The 26,935-nt window shown below is 38.8% G+C and overlaps 2 protein-coding genes across 3 annotated transcripts in view; one reads left to right on the forward strand and one right to left on the reverse strand.

Annotated features, from left to right (window-relative positions):
- The window catches only part of CTNNA2 (catenin alpha 2), a 503,340-nt gene that overhangs the window by 344,144 nt on the left and 132,261 nt on the right, over nt 1–26,935 (forward strand). The window contains exon 1 of one of the 2 annotated variants that reach the window (XM_057403218.1): nt 5,118–5,136. The exons of the other annotated variant lie outside the window; for it this stretch is intronic. The gene's annotated coding sequence lies outside the window, so the exon portion shown is untranslated. Of the gene's footprint in view, nt 1–5,117; nt 5,137–26,935 lie in introns of those variants that run through there. 2 annotated transcript variants of the gene reach the window in all.
- Nucleotides 1,128–4,951, reverse strand: LRRTM1 (leucine rich repeat transmembrane neuronal 1). The gene is made up of 2 exons (XM_057403219.1): nt 4,365–4,951; nt 1,128–4,063 (listed from the first exon to the last, which is right to left on the reverse strand). Exon 2 carries the CDS (start codon nt 4,006–4,008, stop codon nt 2,443–2,445), a length of 1,566 nt encoding a protein of 521 aa, XP_057259202.1. The 5' UTR covers nt 4,009–4,063; nt 4,365–4,951; the 3' UTR covers nt 1,128–2,442.

Here is a 26,935-nt window from a genome sequence, read left to right on the forward strand (position 1 = left end):
GGTCAGTATGGAAGTAAACATAATACATATATTTTTATTACCATAGGCAGACAATATTTTAACAATCTCAGATGGTTTTGCAAGCTTCCTGGCAACTAGCTGTAACCAGTGCTTCGGGCTGCAGTGCTGCATGTTGATTTGAAGAACATGTAGTCCAAAGTTAGAGAGCCAATTTTTCACAGTTAAATTCCCTATTGATTTCAGAGAAGGGTTTAATGGCAAAAATACATATAGTTTGGCCCTCAGTTAACATGGTGTAAAGTATTTTCTCTTAAAATATGAAAGCACCCCCCAAAGAGACAAGGGGCTCTGTGTCTAGTCTCTGTCCTCACTGGCAAGTTTGTACATGGACACTCAAGCCCTCGTACCACTTGGGAGTTTCAGGATAGATCAGGCCTTTGTGGGTTTGAGGCATAAAATCAGAAATATGCATTTGTTTAAAGAGACAAAAGCCGAATTTTACCAGTGCCAGCTTGTTTCAAGGCTGTGGGTGAATTTTCACTGCCTTTAGTATAAAAGCACTTGATTTGCATTGCATTTTCTATGTAAAGGTCCTCTCCCAATACATAATCTCATTGCTTTCACAGATGACAGTATAGTCTCCGTAACTACATATTTTGCTTATGGTCATATTTAATATTAAACAACTTGAGATGTAAAAATAGGGGGAAATAAATTCTGACTCCTTAAATATAGTGTCAGTCAGAAAAAAATATGAAATTCACTCTTTACATTCAAAGCTGATGGCTAAAACCTGCTGTGCAGGGAAAAGAAATCATTTATTCTGTGCCTATTTTCTGCTTTCTAAGTCTGCTGTAGCCTTTTAAGAGTAGGTGGCACTTTGATGCTATAAAAAAGAAAAAACCTGTAATAAATGAAAATACATGTTAGATTTCTGATTTTTCCCCTACTGGTGGTAACCTAAAGATACAAAAATATGTACAAAGCATAGAAATGTTACCCAATGCATTACCCATAACAATTTATTAGCATGTCATGCTGTATGAAGAAAATTTCAAGATGCTCTGCCTCATGTTATAAAACTACCTCGTCTTCATTAGTATGAGAGGAGTTGTTGAAAAGATCAATCAGTAGGTTGTTCACATATTGGAATGAAAAATCCAAAATACAAGGAAAGGAAGGCTTTATTTAAGGGCAGTCAGATAAAACAGCTCTGTGATTCCACATTATTAAATCACTGCTTATATCCATCAGTTCCATTCATCAGTCATTAGTAAGGAGGTTTTGTATACTTTCAGCCTCTGCAGAGATTTTAGAGTGGTTTTGTTAGTGAAGGCTGATGGTGAAAATGAAGACACGACATAGGCTTTGCTAGCAGTTTACTATAGGACCCAGAAGTATGCTCTAATAACTCTGTCTTACTCTGACAGTGTTAGAGCCAAGCTTTTACTCCTGAAAGACACATAGGTTTCACCACTGAGAATCAAATAGCTTTTCCTCTTCTCCATTCACCATGGCACCACAGTGCACAAAGCAAGGGTTTCTTTACTCTTAGCATATGTCAAAACAAGCATAGAAGTGGAAAATGCTAGTAAAAACCCTTGAATTTAGAAGTTTTCTGTCCTTTTTACTTTAAGGGAAATTATGCTGAGGACATTTTGGCAGTGATTTGGTCATTTTGGGTGTAGTTGGATGTTTTATTTTAGTGAGACTTTGCAATATAATCAGTTTTGATACAAAATACTTTCAGGGGTTAGGATGCAGTTTTTTATGGATCTTACAGCAACGAACAAGTGAGCTGTACTTAAAAATCCTCAGAAATCCTGTCCCAGGGAGACAGTCAAAACTTTAGCCTTTCTGAGGTGCATTGGCTCCTTGTTGTACTGACATCCAGTTACAGGTAGCACATTAACAAAAATATAATTCCAGTATCATGCTTCATATCTTCAGTAACATGATGTAAGTGAACGTGTGCTAATTACAGTGTGAAGCCATCTGGTTAATTTTAAGCTTTCTATTTTACGTGGCTTCTTTGCTCCCAGACTTTCATTTCAACACTCAGAATGAAGAGAAAAAGAGGTTAAACTGTTGCATTTTTGTATACAGGGAACAAGTCATGTAATATACACCAGTCTGTAAAAACTGTAAATGCTATTTGTTTTTATTTTAAACAGTTTTCTTAGTTTACAAAAGATCAATAATTGGTACCTTTTTACACTCTCAGATTCCTGAATATTGACAGATCTTCAAAGGGAGTTATTAGCATATGAAATCTTAAGATTGACTGTCCTGAAGGTTTTTAAGACAAGATAAAGCTAAAATATCAAGTCTTTTAGACAGCCCCTCTTAACAATTTCGGCAGAGGAGCACATCAGAAATCACCAGCCAAGCACAGCAACCCACCCACCCCCCCCCACCTCGTGCCACCGTCTGCCTGCACGCTGTTATTTGGTTGCACACTGTTTAAATCCCCAAGGAAAATCACACCTCACATTCCCTCGCTGGCTGCTGGTGACAGGAACAAGATCCATACTCATTAATGATCACCAGGGCTCCCTCAATGTGGTTGGGTTTGTAATCAACGTAATACTCCTGGGCTGACATGGCAGCCATTTGATGCATGGTCTGTTTTTGCTTCTGCTTTCTGCGCTGTGTTATAAAGCACTGTCTTAGTTGCCTTAAGCTGGCTGGAAAGCACTTCCAGGAGACGTACAACACCAAAACCACGATGAGGAAGGAAAAAATCAGGGCCATGGTCCCCGTCACCACCTTATGAATCTGAACGGCGTTCTCCGAGTTCTCGCCGGGCATGGTGACGGTGATGGCGTATGTTGTCCAGTCCTCGTCGCCGTCCTGCACGTCGTACGTGGCGGTGGCCGAGCCATAGCTGAACGTTTGGTCGCTGTTGTTTGTTACCGGGGAGAGGGTGTTCGCACTCGTCGGGTCTGTTGTGTCTTCACACAAGTGGAAGGCGTAGACCGCGTCCAAAACATCCTCACCCTGTGCATACTCAGGGGTGGCACAAAGCAGGTTGCTGTCGTAGCGACCCTTGAAGGTGCTCAGCCAGGAGGCCAGGGCGCAAACGTTACGGCTGCAATCCCAAGCGTTTGCAGAAAGGCTGATGCTAGTGAGGGACTTCCAGGAGTCGAGGACTCGGGAGTCGATGTAGGTCAGCCGGTTGGAGTCCAGCTGCAGGGATTTGAGGTGAGGTACACTTTCGAAAACGTGAGGTTCGATGTATTCGATTTCGTTGCCGGAGAGATCCAGTTTCTCGAGTTGCCATATCCAGTCCAAAGTGTTTACTACAATGGTAACTTTATTCCTTCGCAGGCAGAGAGACTGCAGGGAGATGAGCCTGGGAAAATGGGCTAAATTGACTTTCACCAAGTCATTGTGCTCGAGGTGCAGCTCAGTGAGTTTGAACAAGCCCGCAAAAGAGTTTCGAGCCAGGCTCTTTAACTGATTGTATCCTATGTCTAGAAACTTCAGGCTGCGACAGTCCTGAAAAATTCTCACTGGCACGAACTTGATGGCGTTCGACCGCATGTGCAAAGTTGTGAGTTTTCTCAGCCCGTGGAACAGGTCAGGCTCCAAAGACTGTAGGTTGTTGTATGATAAATCCACACTGCGCAAGTTTGGCATGGGTCGGAAAGTGGTGTTGGGCAGTTGGGTTATTTTGTTGGAACTCAGGGTGAGCTCTTTAACTCGCCGCAATTTTTGAAAGGCATTCCCCTCCACTGAGCAAATGTGATTGTGATCCAGATAGAGCCACGTGAGCTGCATTAACCCTGTGAACTGTCCATCATGCAGCTCTGAAAGGCTGTTGTACCGCAGAGACAAGCCCATCATGCCCGACAGGTTGCGAGGCATCTCTGTAAGATTCAGTGATTCACAGTACAAAAGCCTGCCCTCACACCGACATAGCTGTGGACACCCACTATTCACAGCTGGAAGCATTTTAGAAAAGATACCCAGCGTACACAATATCAACCCCGGGGGCTTCCTCAGCAGCCAGTTTAAACAGAGACCAATAAGAAGGAAATCCATTAGCAAGGATATTTCCAAATATGCTTGAGAATGTCCATTGAATCTTTTTCAAATTCTACATCATATTTTATTTAAGGAAAAAAAAAAAAAAGAAAGAAGAAAAAGACAAAAATAAAAAATACAAACCCAGACCCCCAAAAACCCAAAACCGAGGCAGAAAACCAAAGCAAAACAGCAAACAGAGCAAACACAGAGGCAAATATTTCACTTTACAGCATGCAGGAGCTGTGCAGCATTAAAGTTCACAGACATTCAAAGGTAAAATGATAGTGATTTTGTTCATGTTAAATGCTGCGGCAAAGGAAAAAAAAAATCTTTCTTCATGAAAGAATTTAATTAAAAAGTGTCTTACCCACCCTTTTCCAGAGAGTGACAACCTCCATTCAGTTGCTTCCTTTGTGTTTGGACTAATTATATGCAGAGCTAAAAAAGACCCCTCTGTGCTACAAATTCAGTCCCTTTCAATTTTGTGCAAGGCTGGCAAGCTCACAATGTCTCACTTTGCTTCTGCTCAAAGAGCGAAAGGCTTGTCCAGCTAGCTTTTTAGCTGACTCCTAGGACCTGCAAGTTTCAGAACTATGTACATGAGCTTGATCTTCTCCTTCTCCCTCTGTCCTTTTCTCTGCAGTTAACACTGTGGCGTGAAAAAAACTCCAAACTCTGTACTAACGACTCCACAGGATTTGTCAATCTGTTTAATGTCCATCATTTGCAACGACCATTGACCGGCACAACCTTTACTCCATAGAGAGATTACCATTCATTCACTGACCGGCTAAGGGTAGCTTTATTTCCCATTCTTTGTTCGCTTTGCTTGTTAGGTGATGCTTAGAGCAGAGAGAGACAGCAAGAATCCCTTCCCTTCAGCTGAGCAGTATGTTGCTAGAGCATGCAGAGGCACCTAGTGTTCACTGAGTGTCGTAAGCTGCTCATGATTGTACGCCTGCACTGTGCATCTCAGACATGGGCAGATTGAAAAGGGGTGGGCATAAAACCAACACTGGAGCGAACCAGGAAAGTAATATATGCTCTTTGATGAAATGGAAAATACTTTAAGCCTATCTCGCCATTTCTCAAACAGGCACGCACACACAGCCGCACAAATCATCAAAAGCGAGGCAGTGCTAAGTAGGAAGCTTGAGAAATAGGATTCTTTTCATTTTTTTCCTGCTTTTGTTTAAAGACTGAATTTATAAGCTATTAGCCGGGAGAGGGAGATACTCGGTTTCTTGGTTTGGGAAGGAATATGTAAAGCAGCATCTTTGGATTGCTTTTTCTCTCTAATTCTGATGATGAGATTTGCCTTTTGGAGTCTTGGGGTGGGAGAGTGCGGTGGATGGAAGGATGGGGGGGGGGGGGGGGGAAGAATGTGTTTTTCTTCTGACATTGTCTAATTAGAGCATGATTTGAAATTCTGTGCATTCTTTCTCATAGAAATGCAGCCAGAGCTCTGCAAATAGGAATGTCTGGTTTCATATAAGCTTTAATTACATTTGGTCTTTTTCCATCCTGCATATTTTGTGTGTGTTCAGCACATGCCTTTCCTAAAGGCTTCTTTTTTTTTTCTTGCAGTGTATGCTCCGGCACTCTAAACTCTTAATTCTTACAGCATAAAGATTACTGTGCCTTTGGAATAAGATCAGCGTATAGGTTACTCTGACCGTGTCGGCAGCATGCTAAGAAAGGGGTTTGAAACCCAATTAGTTCCTAAGTTCTGCAGATCGTGCTCGTTTTTTTGTTCTGTGTACCAAAAAAAGATCCTTGCCTGGTAATTTGCAGTCCTCATTATCTATGGGAAATGCATTGACAATGAGCCCTCTCTCTGTAATTTTGACTGACTGAAAAAAATCTATGATACTTCTGTCAGGAATACACTGGCCATCTTTTCCTCTTGTGAAATAGAGTCTAATGCCTGTGTGCTGGTGAATGTGATCAGAGCTGACAGCTCACAATTCTGCAGGAATTCGCTATGAAGAAGTTTCACATGGAAATACAAGTATTGCAGAGGATTGTGCTAATTTTAAGTCAGCATCGGTTGTGAAATGCTGGAGGCAGGGCAAAATCATGATAGTTGCTTTCTTGTTCACAATCTTATTAATTTAAAAAGAAATCTATTTTGAAGCATCTGTTGCAGAGCTGTGAAATCCTAGTGCTGTTCCTTGTGTTTGAGTGTGGCTGGCTGCTGGGAGTGTGTACTGCTCGAGATCAAGGAATGCAGTAATCTGATGCAGTAAAAGTTGCTTTACAGAAGTCCTGGAAAACTTAAGCTCTCGGGCATAAGAACGTGTGAGGGAGATTAATTATAAATATGTTAGCCAAAATGTCTTTAAATAAGTTACAAATATAAACCATTTTGACTGTGGTTTCAGAACCTGGGAATCAATGTGCTTTCATGCTCCCCATTCAGTTTATTTACATTTTTCTGCTATTCACAGCCCTTGCATTTTAGTGGTCTCAGAGTAAAAAATACGATGCTTTAATAGTTTATGAACCTGGTATATGTGTTAGCATTCGGGCAGGAAAGCTGAATATGGTTTTCCTCTCCCACGATCGTGCTGTTTTATTCAAAGCAGCCTATTTATGCAAGTGTCCACTGGTTGCAGTACACCTTAATTCTGTTTCTCAGTACACAAAAACAAGAAGGACAGCAATGACAGAACCAAGAGAAAGAGCACTGAAGCAGACAAGACTAAAAAATCCTTTTCCAGTAATTATTCCAGATTGCATTTCTGAATATTTTGGTGCAATTAACAGGGAAAAAGAAATAAAAAGATTACTTGAACTTTACATATACCAAAAAAAGCTTCAAAGTGATAAGGTTGTATCCCTTAAGAGACTGCAATCCTGCAAGCCTTCATGGGGAGGTCTTAATGCCTTCTCCCATGTAACAATCTGAGGAGAGATCTGCAACAGCAGCCCTAAAAAAGATTGAACTATATATTCAAGGGAAGCTGACATTTTTTGCAAATCAGGGGATGATAATGATTGCTTAGTTACATCTAAATGCTATGTATAAAATGAAGAATGAAATTCCTTGATGCATCACTGTGAAGAGCTGAATACCTTATTTTTTTCACTGCTTCTTCTTGCTATCACCTGGGATACATCTTGGAATCTAACCAATCTGCCTAGTCCCACACTGGCATATAATCCATTATCATTTGGTTTCCAGAGGGAGAAATTAGAGCAGACAGTAGCAGACCTATCTAGTATCAGCTGTGAGACTGACAATCAGAATTAGGGACCTAGAATTAATGGCCCTAAGCATGTCTCGAAGCTCTGTCAGAGGTCTGTTGCATGATGACTCTGCTTTTCTTTTTCCGAACTCTGTAGGAAAGATTCCACGTAGTCTTGAAATGAGAGACCTCAAGATGTGTTTGAGGCTGCAATGTTGAGGCAGAGTAGTGACCAACTTCAAGAACTGTGGGACGTGGATCTGCAAAGACCACCTTGGGTCAATAAAGGTCTTAGCCCTGAAATATCTTTGTAAATTTGGTTTTCTTTGATACTTTTGAAATGTACTTTTTTTTTTAATAAAACTAGGAATCCACTTTGAACATGATTGTAATGCAAAGGACTTAATTTCCACTGTCTGAGCTGTTATCACAGCTAAACTGTTAGGTTTACACATTTTCTGAAGTTTCAAAGCCTCTGGCAAATCTCTATAAATTAGCAGATTTAAATTAGCTTTATTAAATGTGCTATTATAAAACATTGTAAGAAGTGCAGCCTAAGTTTATATGTGTTTAAGGGAGATTGATTAAATCAATGAAAAAGTAGGTTAGAGAAGAACAATAGGAGTAAAGTTTTAGGAAGTTTAGCTGGTAAGCTATTTCTTGTAGTCATGACAAGTGTAATTCCCTGGCAACCCCTGCAGTGAATGTCAGAATTGTTCAGGTTGAAAAAGGAAAGCATTTTTCCACGGTATTTAGACTACACAGTTCTAATATTGTGTTCAGGTTACTGTCACGTATCGTTTAAGTAGCCTCAGAATCATTTCTTTCTTCCTAATTCCTTGTATTGACTGTCATTACCTAGTTTGTGCCTACCTGCCTGAGTGTTCCATCCAGTACATATGAGGCTGGGACAGAGTGAATAAGGTGTGAATCTGGCCACTAATGTCTAACTATGCATATGTACATTGTTCACTAAATTAACCAGCAACATATGAAAAGACAAAACAGTATATTAAATACCAAGTGTATTTCTTCCTTCTGGTATTTTCTGAGTGGTTTCTATCAGTATAATAAAAAGTGGGGTTTTTAGTGGTGATTTTAATTTCCTCTCATCAATGGACAGACTCAAACCTTGATCTTACATGGTAGTCTTTAATTTTCGAGTGCACTGAACCATGGCATTTTGTATAAAGGAAAAATTTAAAAACAGAAAAGGGAAGAAGAAAACACGACTCAGAGTAAAGCAAAGTAAATCTGGTTTTCTCTGGTACTTACATCTCGGTCATCCCTGACATTTGGCCAGCTGTCCCTTCTGTGTTGAATTTAGGGTTTCATCTGACAAGGAGTCCATCACCTATGTAACATGTCTCTTTTAGTCAATATAAAAACGCACTATATTATACAAGCTTTGACCAAAATATTCCTGGTGTCTCCAGGTGTCCAAGTGATAACTGCCATTCAATTCTTGTAATGCAGAACAGACACATTGGATTTGTTACTACCTTTGCATAACAGATACTCTTATGTAAATCACCTTATTGTTTTTGACAATGTGATAGACACTTTTCTGTCTCATTGCAGTCATTCCATTCTCATCTTCAGCCACATTCAATAGCAAGTAGTCATGTATAGCTCTGCAAAGTCACTCACGGAAGAAACCTATGTCAGAATTGTCAATGCAGTGCAGAAATGTCGATGTGTAGGAAAATATATCAGTGGTAAGATGAAGTGTCTCTCTCCTCTGTTCATTACTGGTGGACTACTTGAATAAACTAAAGAGTTACTGGCTCTCTTAAAGTATCTGTGAAATTGCTATGGATTTCTGGACATGTTGTCAAAGCTCTAGACAGTATTAGTGTTTGTGAATGTCCAGCTATAATGGAAAAATGACAAGAAGTAAAAGCGATCCTTTTGTGATTCATCACCACGTTGCTGAAGCATCCTGATTAAGCAAAGACTAGTATGTGACAGTCAAGTTACTGGGTTGTTTGAACTCCTGGTTTATAGGGAGGGTGGCAATTTAAAGCTTGGTTTTAAATTAACTCTTGCTGATATCTATCTCTAAAAATGTCTTGGGAGTCTTGGGGGGAGCATGTGTAGAGTGCAATGATTAGCAACTGTAAAAGTTTTAGTTAGTCATATTTAATTGAAAATCAGTTAGTTCCCCCTCCAGAAATGCTAAGCTAGACACTCCAGAAAGGTTTGTCTCAAGACGTTCCCAGGCATTTCTGGAAGTGGCAGCAAATGAACTGTAATTGATTTCCAATTAGCTTGAGAGCAAAGAGGGCCACAGCTTATTCATACACTTAAATAGGTCTACTTTCCCCTCTTCTGTCAGTGACAGCTTATCTGTAAAGATTGTTTTTAATAAGCTGTAGTGCTAAATGGTCTTTCATTTGTGTTTTAAGACTCCTTTTCATTGAAAGGATTCTGTTCTTACATGGATGTATCTAATCCAAGATGAATATTGACGCTACTGCGGCTCTTGTTGGTTGGTTGGTTGGTTGACCTTGGTGTATTTACTCAGATTCATCAAGGCTGAAAGAGGTTGGATGATGATTCAACAATGAATACACTACAAAGTGACAGAATATTAGGGCTGGTTTAGACTGTGAAAAATCTTTCCTGTAGCCATACTGGTTATGGCCCTAAACCCATCATGTGTTCATGATTTACTGGGATTTTATGTTCTTCCCCAGAATAACTTTTGTTGCTCAGAAAGTTGCAAAGCCTGACCTGGGGATGGAGGTATAACCGTGCCAGCAAACTCCTGCTGTAGAGAAGTCATTCCTGTTATGTTAGGATAACCATCCTGATGTAAAAGAATTCACTCTTTTTATCAATGATACAACTTAAGTGGCAAGAAAAACTTTAGGATTTCAAGGTGCAGGAAGTAGACAGAATTGAGAGGAATTTATGAAATCAGTTATTAAAAGCTGGGATAAATAAGTTAAAAGCTGCTCCTGGCAGGCTCCTGGAAAGTCTTTTTACAAATGGATGAACTGCTCTTGGAAAATTTTCCCAGAGCAGAAAATCTGTTCTCCTCAGTATTAGACAATCAGTTGTTCTTAATCTGTTTATTTTGCTCCAGAAAAGACAAAAACTCTATGCTGGCCTTTGCTGATACATTGTTTCAAGAAATATAGGTTGGTGATAAAGTGGTTGCTAAACTAGTATGTTGAAATCAAAGAAAGACTTTTATTGGGTTCTCTTCTATCACAGAGGGTGTCTTTTGAATTTACTCCCAAAGGGGTTGTTTTGCAGGGAAGCTCTGCTTTTGGATACTGTTACCTAGAAAAAAAAAATCTGAAATGTTCTTAGATCTGACTCCTGGATTTTCTAAATACCTGAACAATATGAACTAGACTATGTAGTCATGGAAATAGATGTTGGACCATAGCAGAGAGCCTATAGCGAACAGGCAGTCAGATCTTTGGCAGACTGTATTATTCTCAGTTATGTGTGCTTCTCAGTATATTTTGGCAGATAGAGAAGGCAGGATTTTTATGTTTCCATCCTTCTGTTCTGATGATATCCATAATCTGATGGGAAAACTCAGGATAAAATGTGTTGAAATCCTGGTTGCTTGTGTATTGCATCTTATTGGGAGAATAGAGGGAATCTGAATCATTATCTCATACCCAGAAGTAAGAATGCAGAAACCATGTTGAAACCCCACATTTCAGACAGAAGTCATTGCGATTTTGCAGACTTAAAGAAGACGGTTTGTTGACTACCTGAAATATTTATGGCTTCATTACGTATCATTTGCAACTGATGTAATGTCTAAGAGGAATATTCACAGGTCAGGAGTCTCGGAAGGACATATTTAAAAGCATAACAAAAGATAGTCATGCCTTCTAAAAAAAGAGAATAACCTGACCTTTTTGTGAAGAAAAAACAACTTAAAAATACTCAGGCGATACTCAACGGTTTCATATGGTAGGAGTGGTTTGTGTGTAGTGTGTATGTAATCTTAGAAACCCTGCTTTGCACAACAGCCAATTTTGTGAGATCCAATGGCAGCCTTTGAAATGTGCCTTTCTGTTTGGTTTTATTTCAGTGTATTTATGTCTCTGTGCTAAAGGCTTTTTATGTTTTATAAGGAAGAAATGTACAATGTAATCAAGACTTGTTGCTCCATTATTCTCAATGAATGTATAGAAAGGCAAATTCTAATAACATATTCAAAGGTCCTGAATTTACCTGCAAAGCTGTCGAAGGCATATGCAAACCACATTCTCAACATACATTCAATTATATGAATGCAAATTACCCTCACATTATATATGCTTTTAAAGGTGAAAAGGCAGATTTGGGGGTAAATAGTAAGAAAGCTGTGGGATTTCCATCAGATATGTTTCAGAATCATATTTCCTCTCCTCCTGCTGTAGTTCTGAATCTTTAATAATGCTGTAAAATGAAGAGCTTATTGTTTCTTTAGATTCAATTTATATTTTCAATGAAAAGATGCGTAATCAGCTTGAGAAGGCAGGCAAAGACCCGCCTGTTTTTTCAAGATACAGGACACTTTACTGTGTGTTGTGAATTCTGGAGACCATTTTTAAAAATGCTTGGCTTACTTCTGCTCTTTTTTTGTCGTGCAAATTAATTATAATTTGACAAGAGTGTGCTTGATTTTCTTCTTCAGATTTGGTGTAGAGCCAAGCTTTATTAGTTAGAGCCTCTAAATCAAAATCAAAGGTCAGTATCTGTGAAATGCCTGTGACTCAAGATATATTGTAGTTCTTCGCCCATTATTCAGAGATTTTTGTCTATGAAAAGGTGTTTATTTAAGTGGATGCTCTATGTTGCATGCACGACTGTGGAAGAATAACCATTTTTCATGATTGCATCGTAACGTTCCTAACAGCAGTCCTAAAAATGTGGGAAATCATTGCTGTAAAACTCCTGAACTCTGCACCTCTTTGATGCAGTTTGTAAATGCTGGCTGAGGGCTTATGTCCAACAGAATGTTTTACCCAGTGTTTCCCCTTCTCCCCCCAGTCCTGTGGGTGATGAGCAGACAAGCTGCTTCCCAGTCTCCCTCAACACCATTCTTCAGCCCCCCAAAATCTGTACTGCCATCACCAGTTGCTCAGCAGGGACCCATTTGGGGAATTGGCAGGTATGGGCCAAAATGTGCCTAAGGAAGCTGTGGTGATGATTGCCAAATATGCCAAGAGAAGATCAGAAGGTGAGCAAGATTGGCAAATGGGCATCATTTCTGTACTTAAAAACCTGGAAGCAGCAGTGTCTGAGCAGAGGGGCATTAAAGATACTTATCTAAAAAAAAAATAACAACCCTGTGTGTCCTGATCCTCACTTTGCTTCTAATTGTATATCATTGTTTTGCTTGTTCTATGCCTTTGTTCTTCCTACATCTATGGGGGGGGGGGTATGTTTTCAGCTCTTAATTTCAGGGATTCTCTTCCTATATCTCTGTATAATGACCTGTCTTTTGCTGGAATAAGGAATATGACAGGAATAAGGAATATGACAGTAAGCAACATAGCCTGGGTATTTGAGGCAAGAATTGATGAATTACAGTGCTCCCACACATGTAATCTATACAACCAAGGGTTTTTCATTTCATCTTCTGCAGTCTGTTTTACCAGTTGAGCTTGGACCATGCACTGATGTTAGGTCAGCTGAAGTCACTTTTAGCTATTTTCATGGCATGAGGGCCATGAAGGCAGTAAGCATTATGAGAGATTGAAGATGTATTGGGAAAAAGCTTCCCTGTTTCTAGAGGGATGAAGCTGGGAAGTCTTTGCTTCTGTACCTTCTGCCCAAAGAAAGTCATATTGACAACAGCTATAAAAGCATTTATTGCATGACCAGCTGGACCATGGAGCCTGTTGGATGCCTCTGCAGCTCTGCAAAGTAATGCTGACCTTGGGGTACTTCCCTGAAACACATTCAGCTCAGAGTCCTTTGAGATGTGTTCTCTGACTTTGTGGATTTTCTGGCACTGTTGTACCCATTAAATACTGATTAGATTTAAGAAATCCAAGAGACCAAATAAAACTATCATCTGTTCCCTACTTATCTTAATAATATTGCCAGTAATATCCCAATATATCAATTCTAGAATCTTCTATACCTAACCTGATGCATGAAAAACAGGGACAGCAGACTGCTTTTTTTTTCAGAGACTGAACAAAACCAGTTTATTTATTGATTGGATTTTGCTATATTGCCTGGAGATGAGGGTAAAAAGTAAAAGCCACTTTCAAGGACTGTTAGAGAAATGCATCATTTTTCATAAGATTTGATGAATTGCTCACAGGACTTGTTTTACTTAAAACTGCAATTAAAGATCGCCCTCTAGTCAAAAGAAAAATGTGATAAAAATGGGACTTGAAAGTGGGCAGAACATTTTCTCAAGCCCTTTGGGATTAATTCCAGTAATTATTCAATCTGACGTTTTCTAGAGAAATAACGCTTAATATATATACTCCATTAATCATAATAACATAGTTCACATGTCAGATACTTCTGTCCCGTCACTTCATACTCCATGTTTAGTAAGAGACTAACAAATATCTTCACTCAATATGAGCCAATAATAAGCTGCTTTAAAAGAATCCCAGGGCATGTGTACAGTTTTTAACTAGGTTTTGGTCTGGTGACGTGGGACATGTCCTTATATCTACAAAAACACTGAAGTTCCAGGCTGTAGATGTCATCATCATCATCATGCCCCCTGCTAATTTTGTGTGATTCCATTCACAGCACTTGAAGGACATTCTTGCTTTCTTTTTTCTTCTCTGAACTGCCCTGGAGTTGTAAACCCTTATTTTATTAATTTGCTTATGTAAATAAATGGTCTTTTGCAAGACCTGTGTGTAGGAAAGAAATATGCTTTAGATCATCTGCATACATAGGAGTGAATACTTTTCTTCTTGCCTATGAACTTATTACACATTATTGAAACTGCACAGTGACTATGGTGTAACTGTCTTTGATGATAAGCAACTCCAAGAAGGTGGCTTTACGTTTGTCAGTGTTTTATCAACTGAAGATATTCCCTAATATCATCTTGTGTTTAAAAGAGGTGGTTTAAAAATGCAGCAGCGGTTAGATGCTCATGTTTGAAGAATTTACAATTCTTTCCTTTTCAGATTCTGACATTGTTTTGTGCTTTGGAAGCTGGCAAGCGGAATTATCCGTGTTCTGATGAGAAATGATAAATATAAGCTTTTACTGAACGTGGATAAGAGCTGTAGGCAAATTAGATTGTATTAACACAGCCTCCTCGTGCATCTGCCACCTTCTCAAAAGCTAAGAGTGGAGAATAATTCCTTGCCTTTGGAGATTTGCTTTTCCTTTCCTTTTAAGTTGTGGAGCAATATACGATGTGCATAGACTGTTATTGTGACTAATGCTTTCAGCTTTTTGCATGTCAGTTGTCATTCTTTACACACTCCAGTAGATGGCAACTCCAGTCTTCTTGACATGTAATCTCCATTCAAACTAGTAATATTTTCTGTGCCCCCCCCCCTTATCTCCTCTATGTAAATGGCTACGGGTTGCAGGGAAACCTGATTCAATTTTACTTTTATTGAAAACACCACATAGTATCTGATTTGAACTCAAATTGTATCTGAAAGAAAAGAAGAGCAGAAAAAGAACAGGCCTGTAAGCACCGATTCTCCCGGATCATAAAGCACACACTGATTTCTCCATAACTTTAAAAAATATTTTAGGAGTTTTAATAAAAAGGATTAGTACCCAAAACTTGTCTTTATGTGGAATACTTGAATGGGTTGGCTGCAAATACAGCATAGCAGCTTTACATCTGATGTTTTGCCTGTAATGCATATAGTCCTTAAGTCCTCAGCATTCACGTTAAAGTGTTTCTGTTCTGCATCGTAAATACATGATCAAACTTCTAAAAAGTTGAAAATGATCCGTTTTTTTTTTTTGTGAATTTGGTAATGATGTATCTAGATGCTGCTTGTCTTGGGTGAGGGCAAGAGTAGGACCAGGAGGTTACTGTGTTCTATTAGACTTCAGAATAATCTCTTATTCCGCTCAAAGTGCTACTATGTTCAGCCTATCTTCTTTGTGCTTTTATTCCATCCCATCGATTGTATTACCGAAGCATCAATGCAGAGGAGTCTGTTTCTCCCTTTTTCTCTGCTGACTTTCACAACGGAAATACTTCCCTGTCGAATCTGAAGTTGTAAAACAAAGCATCTCTCTGTGAATGGATGCCAGACATCAACAATAGGCACAGAAGATTGTGCTTGCTCTGCCTTGGATGGAGACTAATGATCATAACAGTCACACAGAGGATCCTTTCTCTATCTGTCTGTATCAAGACTGCAGTTTAATTTCCAGATAGCTTCCACTGCTTCTAGCAAGGTCTTATTTTGCAGTTGATGGTTCAAAAGGGGCATATGGTGAAGGTCAGATGATTTTTATTTTCTTTTAAAATAAATACATCTCTAACTTTAGAAGAATACATGCTGCTTATCAGGTTTTGTTGTTGAGTTTTCAGTAATTGCATAAGAAACTTTCACACAGTCTGTAGCATCAGGGATGCTATTTGATGCTCAGTCACAGAAGGATGCAAACACTTACTGTTTAAAATGAACTGCAAAAAGTTCTAAAGCAGAGCAATGTTTAAGGCCAGATTAAGATGTTCACACTTTTATTGGTTTAGTAAAAACCTTAGTTTTGAACCCAGACTTGATTAGTCTATGGACATTTGTACTTCACAGAAACAGCATTAAAATAAATTATGTTCATATAAGACAAGCAGAATATTGGTCCATTTAAGCCTGACTGATTTTTATGTAACAAATTAGTGAGCACTGTAATTAAATCTCTTTTGGATGCCTGTTTCCTCTCTGGAAAGAATCCCAAGAACCTCAGAAAACTGACTTTCGGGTTATATACAGGTCCTGTGTCTATTGCAGCTAAGTGGCTTGTTTCTCATTATCGCATTTAGTGCTACAGAAACTGCTCTACCAGAGTCTTTATTAAAACTTGCTTAAGGCGAGCATTTTCCCTTGGGTCAATAACGACTTTAGAGGAATGGATGTAGAAGCTAGATTTGTTCTGGAATGAATTATGTCTCATTGGGGCCCCCAGGCTGGTATTTCAAATTCGCCACCAGGCACTTCATCAAAAATTCTATTCCAGTTTTGGAAAGACCTCGTGCTCCTATTAGGAAATACAGAGCATACATTCAAAGATCTTCCCCAGCACCCAAACTATATGACTCTATATTTTTCTCCTTTAAAACCCCACTGAATTACCACATGCATCAGTGAAGATGTGGTTTAGAGCTGTATCCTGAAAAGCTTGTGCACTGGGGAGATGGTTGCCAGTTATTTCCAATTAAATATGGAGCTCAAACAAAGCATGAAACTGACTTCTGTGGTGCTCCTACTGGTAAAAGCCATTAAAATCCTACAGCTCACTTTCCTGGTATGAGCACAGTATTTATGAGAGGGGTACTGTGGAAATACCATTTCCTCCTGCAAGTCATTGCTTATAAGTAATCCAATCAAGATCAGCATTGCTTAGCATTGCACATCATAGAATCATAGAATGGTTTGGGTTGGAAGGGACCTTAGAGGTCATCTATAGTCCAACCCCCCAACATAAGCAAGGACACCTTCCACTAGTCCAGGTTGTTTAGAGCTCCATCCATCCTGGCCTCAAATGTTTCCAGGGATGGGGAACAGCTCTGGACAACCTGTTCCAGGGTCTCACCACCTTGTCCTGGTTTTGGCTTAAGCCCCACCACTATGGACCAGTATCTCAGCTATTAGTAAGCATTCCTCTGCTCAAGAGAGAGGATATAGTGAGTACGCACCACAGGCCATCATGTGGTTTTACCTGCATGATCATGGACAGGGCATGAGGAAGTGGGAATGAAAATCTACCTCAACCTTGGAGGCATGGGTAGGTGAGCTGCGAGGGATAACAGACACCGTTGTCTTAAGACAAGACAAATGTGATCTTCCCCTACCCATAAAATAAGCACCACAAAGCTGTTTGCTCCCTCCTCACCCCCTAGTTGATGGAGAAGAGACTATGGCAAAAAACAGTAAATTCATGGGTTGAGATAAAGGCAGTTTAATAGGACAGCAAAGGAAGAGAAAATAATAATGATAATAATGATAACAGTGATGATAATGATGATAAAAGAACATACAACCAACAATATTCTATGACTCTATTCAGAGCAAGTGATGCATAATACAATTGCTCACCACCTGCTGGCCATCCATGAGCAGTGACCGCCTCCCCCTGGCCAATTAACCTCACATATGCTGAGCAGGAGGTCATATGGAATATCCTTTTGGCCAGTTTGGGTTATCTGTCCTGGCTGTGTCCCCTCCCAGGTTCTTGTGCACATCCAGCCTAATGACTGACATGGCAATTAACTCCATCTTGGCCAGAATCAGGATGCACCCTCATCATAAAAAATTCCTTCCTTAAAATTTCTATCCTCCTCATGCGAACAGGTATTTCTGAAATATGCTGTTTCTCAATAAGAAAAAAAACAGCTGTTTGGTTTGGTTTTTTTTCCTAGTTTGGAAAATCTGCTCATGTTGATGGTAAGATAAAGTATTGACTTAGAAATTACTTTGGATTTATGATCCCCCTAAAAAATAGCTAGCTTTCCCATTACTGGTCTGCTATCAACACATGACGTTTACAAACTGTGGTAGTATAGCAGCGTTTGTTCTCTTCCAGTGCTTGTACAGACTGAAGTATGTGTTGAAATGCAAAGGTGTTTGATAATAAAAAAGAAATTGCTAATGGATAAGAGGCAGGCAGGTGTTTGGCTTTTCTTTGTGCTTGTCAAGGACAAAGTCTTCCAGCACGTTACTTGGATAGCTCACAAGCACATTCACATTCTCCTCTTTTCTTGCTGACTGGATTTCCCCTGAGTGCTATGTTCAGAGATTTCAAATGCAACATTACCTAAGAGGTGCTATTCAAACCTGAATCAAACGGTGAATGTTATGATATTGCACTTTTACTGCTGTCTGTAGCCCAATATTAAATATAAATAATTATTTTTATATATACAGTGAAATTTTCCTTATCACCATTTCCACGGTTTATTTCTAGCCTAACAACTGCAGGAACTGAAAAAGCATCTCCTCCTTTTGCTATATACCACACACCTCATCCTTACTTTTCATTGCAAAGTAGATTTTCCAGGTGTTTCTCTACAAAGCAGAATAGACTGGTTTGGGAACTACAGCAGATTGTAAAAATGTATTCGCTTTCTTGCAATCTGTTTATTCTGTATTGGAATTTTAGAGAATGCCATTTTAGACAACATCATGGCAAGGCTAATGGAGTAAATTTTGTGTATACATTAGATTTTCTTGACAGTTTGTAAGGCTGAAACAATATCTTGCATATTAGGAAGCAAAAAACACCCTTATATGAAATTTGAAATCTAATTAGCTCAATCAAAATATTAAGGAATAGAAAGAATAAGTATAGATGCATTATATATAGAATAATAAATTAATTTTGGCTGGAAAATACTTTTAACATCACTGACTCCATAAATGTAGCACTGTCATGTCCATCACTACCCATGTCCCTGTGATCCATTTCTTATACATTGCATTTAATCCCCAGGATATAAGACATAAACTTTTTGATGAACATTCTCCATTTAGTTTTCACTTTTAAATGCTAGTGATGCTATAAAATAGTGGTGCTTATTTTAGGTGCTTATTTAAGTTTTTGTCCTTTTTAAATCTTTTTACGTTCAATCTAAAATAAGTTAAACTTCACTGTTTTGTTTTTTTGGAGTTATTTTAGAATATGAATAATAGAATTTTAGAACATGGGTTCTGGTTGGACCTAGAAGATCTTAAGGTCTTTTCTAACCTTAACCATTCTATGTTTCTATGATTCTATGATCTTCTAAAGATCCTCTGGATCTGAAATAGGTTCTCACCAAAATCGTGGGATGTGGATGTCTGAAGTGCCTTTAAAGCTTTGAGTCTTATCCTCGACAGTATTTTGGAGCCTTCTCATAAATAGTCTTTTACTTGGAAGTTCCCATCTAACCCAGTTTTCTTAAAGAGCTGTAAACCACTATGAATAAGAGTTAAAAGTCCCTCTGCTCTGTTTAATGTGATTCTTTCTATTAGTTATAGCTGGTTAGGTCATAGCAACATAAAACTTCTCAGTTCATAGAAGTGCAAGAAATCACCTAGACCATCTTTTTGCTCTAAGGCAATATTAGTTTTGTCATTCCTGACACATCAGCTCCTCTTGTAAACTCCAGAACTGAAGGCTTCTAAAGGAAATCTATTCCATTGCTTTGCTTTTCAAATTCCGAGAGTTTAGCAAACCCAGTATGTCCAAGCTTTTACTATCAGCGGACGATTTTGCTCATCTTTGGTAACTGGTTTTGATCTTTTATGGATTCACTCAGTCCACATTTTCTTAGTATTTGAGCTGAGACCTTGCTATTTCAGAGAACATCTCCCTTGCTGCAGTTGGGTTTTTCTGCCTAAGAGCAGGGCCTGCCTCTCCTGCAGCTGGCTGACACTGATGGCTCGTGTTCAGCTTGTGATGCACAAAAGCTGCTGGAACCTTTTCTGCTGTTTTTCTACATATCTATTACTTGTTCTGTGTTTTATAGCTGATTATTCCTGACTGAGTGAACATCTTGCCCATGACCCTGTTGGGTAGCATCTCTTCTTTTTTCTTTTTTTTTTCCTTTTTGGGGACATAAATGCAATTTGTCAGAATCAGTTTGAATTTTTATTCTGCCCTCCACAGTACTTTCAGTGCTTCTCAGCTTGGTGTCACCTCCAAATTTAATAAGCATATTCCATGTTCTATCACCGAGGTCATTAATGACAGTTTGAAACATTGATGGACCCTGAAAAAACCTTTCTGTGGCTTTCTAAGTAAGTCAGATAATTGCTTTTAGGTAGCAAACATGTTATATGGCATGGATAATTATATTAATGAAACTGAAAAGAAGGAAGTATTCACATCTAACAGTGATGATGGAAGAACTCACCTACACTAGGATTTCCTTTCCTTCTCTCAATTTTTGCCTGTGATGGTTATATGCCTGTTTTCATTACCATCTAAGGTTCACAGGGAAGACACAGGAAGAACAACAGAGATTTTCTCCTTATTCTAGGGCCAAGATGGGCATTTAGAGTCCTGTAATGAGAAAGAGCGAGTAGGTAACATTCATAAGCAATGTAAGACACGCTTCATTCCTCTGCCTGCCCAGAAAGTCTGTAGAGTATAAATAAACACTGTAATGTACATAAGGAAACTGGCAAGGACTTACGATATAAGGGATTTTCTTCCTGTTTGCTTTGATCCCATGGGTGCTTGCACAACTGCAACCCCCATCTTTGCCATTTCAGTTGTGTAACAGCTTTTCCTATAGAGTTTGGTGAGGCTAAGCATTCACTTAAATGCACAAATCACTGTGTGCTGAATTATGTATTTTCTTAACTTTTATTTTAATATGAAATAAGATTCCAAAATATATTTTCAGTGTTCTACTATGGAAATAGACACATCTCATTCCTAGCTGTAAAGTTTCTGTGAGAAGGCATACTACATTCATATATCCTATCTCTGTGAGCAAAGCATAACATTTGAATTACTGATTACCTGCATTATGTGTTAAAAATCATGGAGCTGGACAGCAATGCCCCTGAGGACTCTCAAAGGCATTAACTGTTGCAGGGAAGTCCTGGAATATATCATATGCATTCAGTTGCACGCATATTTGCATGCCTTAAACCGTAACACGTCAATGTCATCCCAGTTAATCGGTAACCATCCAATATGCAGAATGTATTCAACAAGGAGACAGCTTTGGTTTGCTGAGTTGAAATAAAGCTTCTGTTGTTTTTTTCAGTAGTACTATGCTCCAGGGAATATACTAAAAGAGTTTTGGTTTGGTTTATTGGGATGATTATTTACAAGGCCCCGCACACACACAATAAATGACAAGCTCATAGGATTTTTTTCTGTTATCTAAACAGTATTTCCATGTGGAATAATCTATTATATTATTACTTTCAACTTATTTGACACCTGTTCAATACTCCAGACATTTCTAGCTATCTGAAGTCCATCTGTAGCTTCCAGTACAATAGGTTTTTTGCACTTCCAATATTTTTCTTGATGTAATTTATCTTCAAAATACCTGTGTGAAATATTCCTGCTTATAAATAGAGAGTGAAGGTAAACAGAGGCTAAACTAACATAACACCACACAGGAATCCCATGCTAAAGCAGAGATTTTGTGCTTCAGAAGTCATAAACCAGCACCCCGGGTATCCATCTTTTTCATTTGTAGCTTGTTGCATAAAAAGCATCGTGCTCAGCTCATCCCCACATAGTGATTTGGTTTTCATGCCTGCAAGGTCGTAATACCTTAATGAAGCATGTAAAATAAAAAGAACAGCTTGTCCAGACCTGGCTTATTCTTTTGTATTTCTCATTCTTTTATTTTTATCTCAGGTTTTGTTCCATTATAACCTGCCTTTCAGAAGAGGTTCACCATCACGCACAGTCTATTTTGCTGACTGTTCCAACACCCAGGCACTCACATGCCACATCTCGTCACCCCTTGGTAGACAAGATAAGTTATGCTGCATTATAGGCATACATTTCCACCATGGGGTCTGTGAAGGGCTGGCAGCAGGTGAGCAGAGCTATTCTGCTCAATCCTTTTGATATCAGAAGCTTAAAATCTCTATAGAAGTATTTTGCTGCATCATGTTACAGTTTTTAGATGCTTTGTATAATACAAAGTTTCCCCCAGTGCAGCTTCAAATCTCATCTCTTTATTAAAATGCTATGGGGATTTTTTCCCCAGTGTGGTAAAATCTATCATCTTTATTATTAATTAGGATTTTCTTCTCATTTAATCTTGCTGCTACTCCTTCCTGTAGGGTGTGAGCCAATCCGAATGCTTTGCTTTGGGGGGTTGCTGTGGGAGATGGACGCATACCCACAGCCGCACAGGTTTGAGGTGCTGTTTCTTTTTTGCAGGTAGCATCACCTATGCAGAAGCATTTACAGAAGCAAAGGCAGATTCCAAAGGCAATCCCAATGCCTTTGGGATCTTCACATCCCTTGAAACAGGTGACGCAGCGTGTGCCTTGTGTTGCACCTATGTCTTGTTTGAGTGACCTAGGAAAAGGAGGTAGACCGGTTCTTGGATAGCAGATGAATATTTTCAGATGCATCATGTCTTGTACCCACTCGTTGTCATGAATCATAGGTTAAGGAGCAAACCTCTGCATCATGCCTTGACCTACTTTGGTCACAGACATGGGGAGAGCTTTGCTGACAGTTTTTCCACCACCACCTCCAAAAGGGCTGTTTTATCCTACAAAATAATGTGAATTTGGTTACAAGGTTCCTCCCTTATGCTTCCTCCTCGGTACGTTCTCTAAGCTTCCTTTTTCATGTCCTAAATTAGGTAACCCTGGAGATGTTCCTTTTCAGCCCAAAATGGAACCTCAGAGCTGGGACAAGACAAAACACTTGCAAATTGGCAGTTCAAAGGCAGGAACCACTGACAGCACTTTAAACCCTTTCCCCTCTCCTGTGAATCTCAGCCATTCATATGGCCAGAATAAGCCCAAGTTGGTCAAGGCTCCTTGGCTTTTTGTGAGGAGCTGGGTTAAAGCACAGCTAAATGGAGAGTCAGAAATTACAGCTGGCTTTGAAAGGCAGGAAAGTAAGGGCGGTGAATTTGTGAGGTTGAGATTGTGAGTAATGAGAGAAGAGAGAAAATAGAGACAGAATTGATTCAGCAGGATTTAGAGCAGAAAGTTACTGATATGGAGAAACAATATTGGACAAAGGCAGGGGGAAAAAAGCCCACATAAATTTGCAAGTACTGACATTGTGAGAAAGTTGCAGGAATTTGATAGAACTGGTAGAAACAGTTTAATTTGGGAAACAAAAGTACGAATATACATGTCTAGTGATCTGGTGCTTGTAATCATAGAAGAAAAATGTGTTCAATACAACTGATGTATGAATGGGTGCTGGTACCTCAAGATCTGCTGAAGCAATTCTGCAGTCTGTTATGGAGATACAAAGACCATATTCATTGGGTTTACTCACAGCAGAGAGGAATATAGCATATGGATGGTACAGTTTGACCCTCTTAGCATATGGAGAAGATGGTATAATGCCAATTTGCTGCTACCTTGGTATGTTCCCTAATAATTTGGGATAGTTGGGTATGCAATTAAAATTAAAATCTGTGAACATAAAGATACTCAGTAGCCTTAGAATAAGGAGAAAAAAAAAAGAGGGAGGAAGTCTAATAATGTAAATTTAAAATGACATTTAATTTAAATTTTTGCCTCTGTTTGTAAATGTGGCAGTGCTCAATGTGGTTTTGATCAGTGCAATATGCTATCTTTATAGCGGCATGGAGACAGAATTTGCTCAGGGTGCGTTCAGCATCAGGTTCTTGTGGGTGGTGGGGGATGTCCCTTCATAGCGAGCACTTGATTTAAGTGGGACAAATGAATTATATATGGGTCTGTGTCTGTAGACACAGAAAGCCAAGCTAGAAGGCCATATCTGTTCCTCATGGAAAAGCTTCACAGAGCTGATTCACAGCTTCTGTTTGAGTGTCCCAGAGCCTAGGAGAAATTCATACAAGCAGAAAAGGTCATATAATGCCCAAAAGAAATTGCTTTAAACTGTGTAATCTGTAGGGGGAATAAGGAAGACACAGGATTTTTTTCCCCTGCAGAAATTTACCCTACATTTCTGCTTTGAATAAATGTCTTTAAAAAGTGGGAAATGGCAGGAAAGTCTCATTCTTTTGCATGTTGTTATGTTTCTCAAGTGCAATAATGATTTCAGGAGATGACTGATGCTATTATTATTGCAACATTTTGTGTTTTGGTTCTTTTTATTATGTTTGCACCAATACAAGTAGCTGGAACACTAATTGCTGTACTAAATCACTGAAAAAAAGAATATATAGAATTGCAATATTTAAATAATATTTTCCTAGGCTTATGAAATGCTTCCATACATTTTTTTTTTGCTTCCTTCCCACATTTATTTGATATTCATGTCTATCTATGAGGGCAGTCATACTAGTCAGTGAACAACATTCAACCCTGTCATTCAAAGTAAACCTTTGTCTATATGCTGCCCAAGAGAGACTGAAGGCTGAATAGTCAATTGATCCAAAAACTTGGGGCAGCACTGAAGTAAAGAAATGGAAGCAACAAGGCAGAAGAGAGGTTTTAACTGAGATGTTCTGAGGACTGCATTTTCACCAGAGTGGCTTAATAAACCAGGAGGTGTCTCCTTTGAAACCTCATGGCCTCTTCAGGTGTTGGCAGGTCTCAAGTCCAGAAACTATTTCATGGCTGAAAGAGAATGACTTGGATGAGCGAGGAGGCATAAGAAAGCATACTGAACCATGGCAGCATCTCAGCTTGGGGAACATAAACACACTGTTGTGGAAATAAGCAAAATCTTGAGCACACAAAGGTGTTCTGCACAATATTTAGTGTCTACAGACAAGACCCAGCTTTTTTAATGGATGCATGGAAAGGGGAAAATGAACTTAGGAAAAAGACCATGAAGATAATTTTGATTCTATTGTAAAATGTATTAGTCATATCCTTAGCTTGGTGGTCAGTTTGAGATTGAGGTTGTTTCTGTGGAAAGAAATTAAACAATAAACAATAGGAAAACCACTAAAAGGAGCAAACCTTGAATAATACTTTTGATGTGGGTAAGCAAAAGTAGAAAAGACACACACAAATCTAGGAACTGAAGAGACAAATGACTAAACCAACAAGCTAGCATGCCTGTAACAAGCCTCTCTGACAATATTATTGTCAGTAATCTGTCTTCACCCTGCCCTGTTTTACTCACTGTAATGCAGATCGCAGTTAGACCCTTTGAAATGGGAGCTACGAGTCTAAGCACACTGACCTTGATGGAGGGATGTGACTTGTATTCTGGAGGTGTGTCTAAGTGCTTATATATATGGATAAGCATTTGCATATGTTTGTATAACAGCAAATAAATGTTAGATAGCATTTGCAGGCTTCACTGAAGTGATTTTGAGGGAGTAGGTGGTTACTGCCCTAGAATAAGGAAGGGGTTTGATGATATGAGAGAGTAGGAGGATAATTAAGATTACAAACATTATTCATGTTTTGTAGGTACTGTAGCTAACTCTTCTGTTGCTGTATCTTCACTTAAGTTTTGTCACAATTCTCATATGTTTGTTTCATGCAAAATATTCTTAATTTTGTTTTAATAAAGGAAGCTTCTAACCAATGGGCATGCAGGGAATTATTTGAAACAGTTCCTAAGGCCATAAAGCGAGCACACAAATAAGTATAATACAAAAAAAGTATTAGTTTATTTAAAAGCTTGCACATTTTAAGCAATATTCTTTTGTTTTCCTAATCTATGGTAAAATTTTAAACTCTTCAGACTGCCATTATTATGTCTAGGAATATATCTCTGCTTTGTTCAGTGCAGTATGTTGTCTGCAAGGTGTTTGATGAGGAGAGTTACTTCACAACGGTGCTCAGAAAAGACTTTAGGAAAGATAGTAAATATCAAAATTAGTTGATGTTTTCCTGCTATATTTATAATGTGTGTTCTGGGAATCAGTAGAGGAGTTTATTGCCCTTCCACTAGTTTGCTGGTTCCACACAAGTCCAGAACTGTATCAAATGGAAAATATTTTATAGATACTCTGTTGTGGTCATGGAAAATTTATCATAGCAAGCTGGTTAAAGCATCATTTAACTGTATGACTGGTTTCTGATGCTAAAAAAGACTCGAGTAAAATAATGTTTAGGTTATTGGCTTTTTCAAATAAATATTTGCATATCATATTTACAAAAGAGAGGATTTCACCCTCTGGTTAAGAAGCAGGAAACGGGTCTGCTCATTTCCAGTGCATTCATTTAAAAAGAGTTTTGTATCTAAACACTGATTTTACAATGTTCGATTAAATACAATGCTTTACTTTCAGAATTTATTTTTATGGTGTGTGTCTGAGCAGAGATCACAAAGTGGCTCTTCTTCTTATTTACAGTTTAGGTGAGTGCTTCTTGTTTAGGTGAGAGAGAGAATATGTGCCCAAATTCTCATTCCAATTCATTGAATTACCCAGTTGATCCTCCCACTGAGCGGAGCACAACCAGGATCACACCTGCTGTATATAATATGGGAAAACGCAGAGAAAAAAATGGGACGTTTCCAGAAATACAGATTTTGTTCCTTAGACCAGCGGATTAATTCTCATTCCTTCAATAGAGAAGTCAGAATTTGTTTAATTTCAATTATCATGATTAGAAAATAAAAAATAAATATGGAAATCTGAGTAAGCATAGAATAATTTGAGTTAGAAGGGACCTTAAATCATTATCTGCCCCAACCCCTCTGACATGGGCAGGGATATCTTTCACTTCATCAGGTTGCTCAAAGTTTCCATACAAACCAACCTTGCATGGGGTCTGCCCAGGGATGGGGCATCATCCAACTACAGCAGCTGAACTTTGAAATTCATAAAATAATTGTGAGAAAAAGGAAATAAATCTCTATTTGCTCTGAGTGTCTGTATTTATTTCACTGTGACATCTGGGGAATAATATAGCCTCTAAAATCCATATAGTGTAGAGCAACACAAAAGGCAGTAGGAGTATTTGTTATTCTTATGACTGTATTTTTATTTATTTCCTTTCTTACTA

The sequence above is a fragment of the Pezoporus wallicus genome, unplaced genomic scaffold (genome assembly GCF_028554395.1).
Source record: "Pezoporus wallicus isolate ANWC-B61680 ecotype Strahan unplaced genomic scaffold, APGP_CSIRO_Pwel_v1 contig_6644, whole genome shotgun sequence".
NCBI lineage: Eukaryota > Metazoa > Chordata > Aves > Psittaciformes > Psittacidae > Pezoporus > Pezoporus wallicus.

Excerpts from the sequence above, each read along its gene's own strand:
- LRRTM1 (XM_057403219.1), bottom strand. The coding sequence starts at position 4,008 with ATGGATTTCCTTCTTATTGGTCTCTGTTTAAACTGGCTGCTGAGGAAG.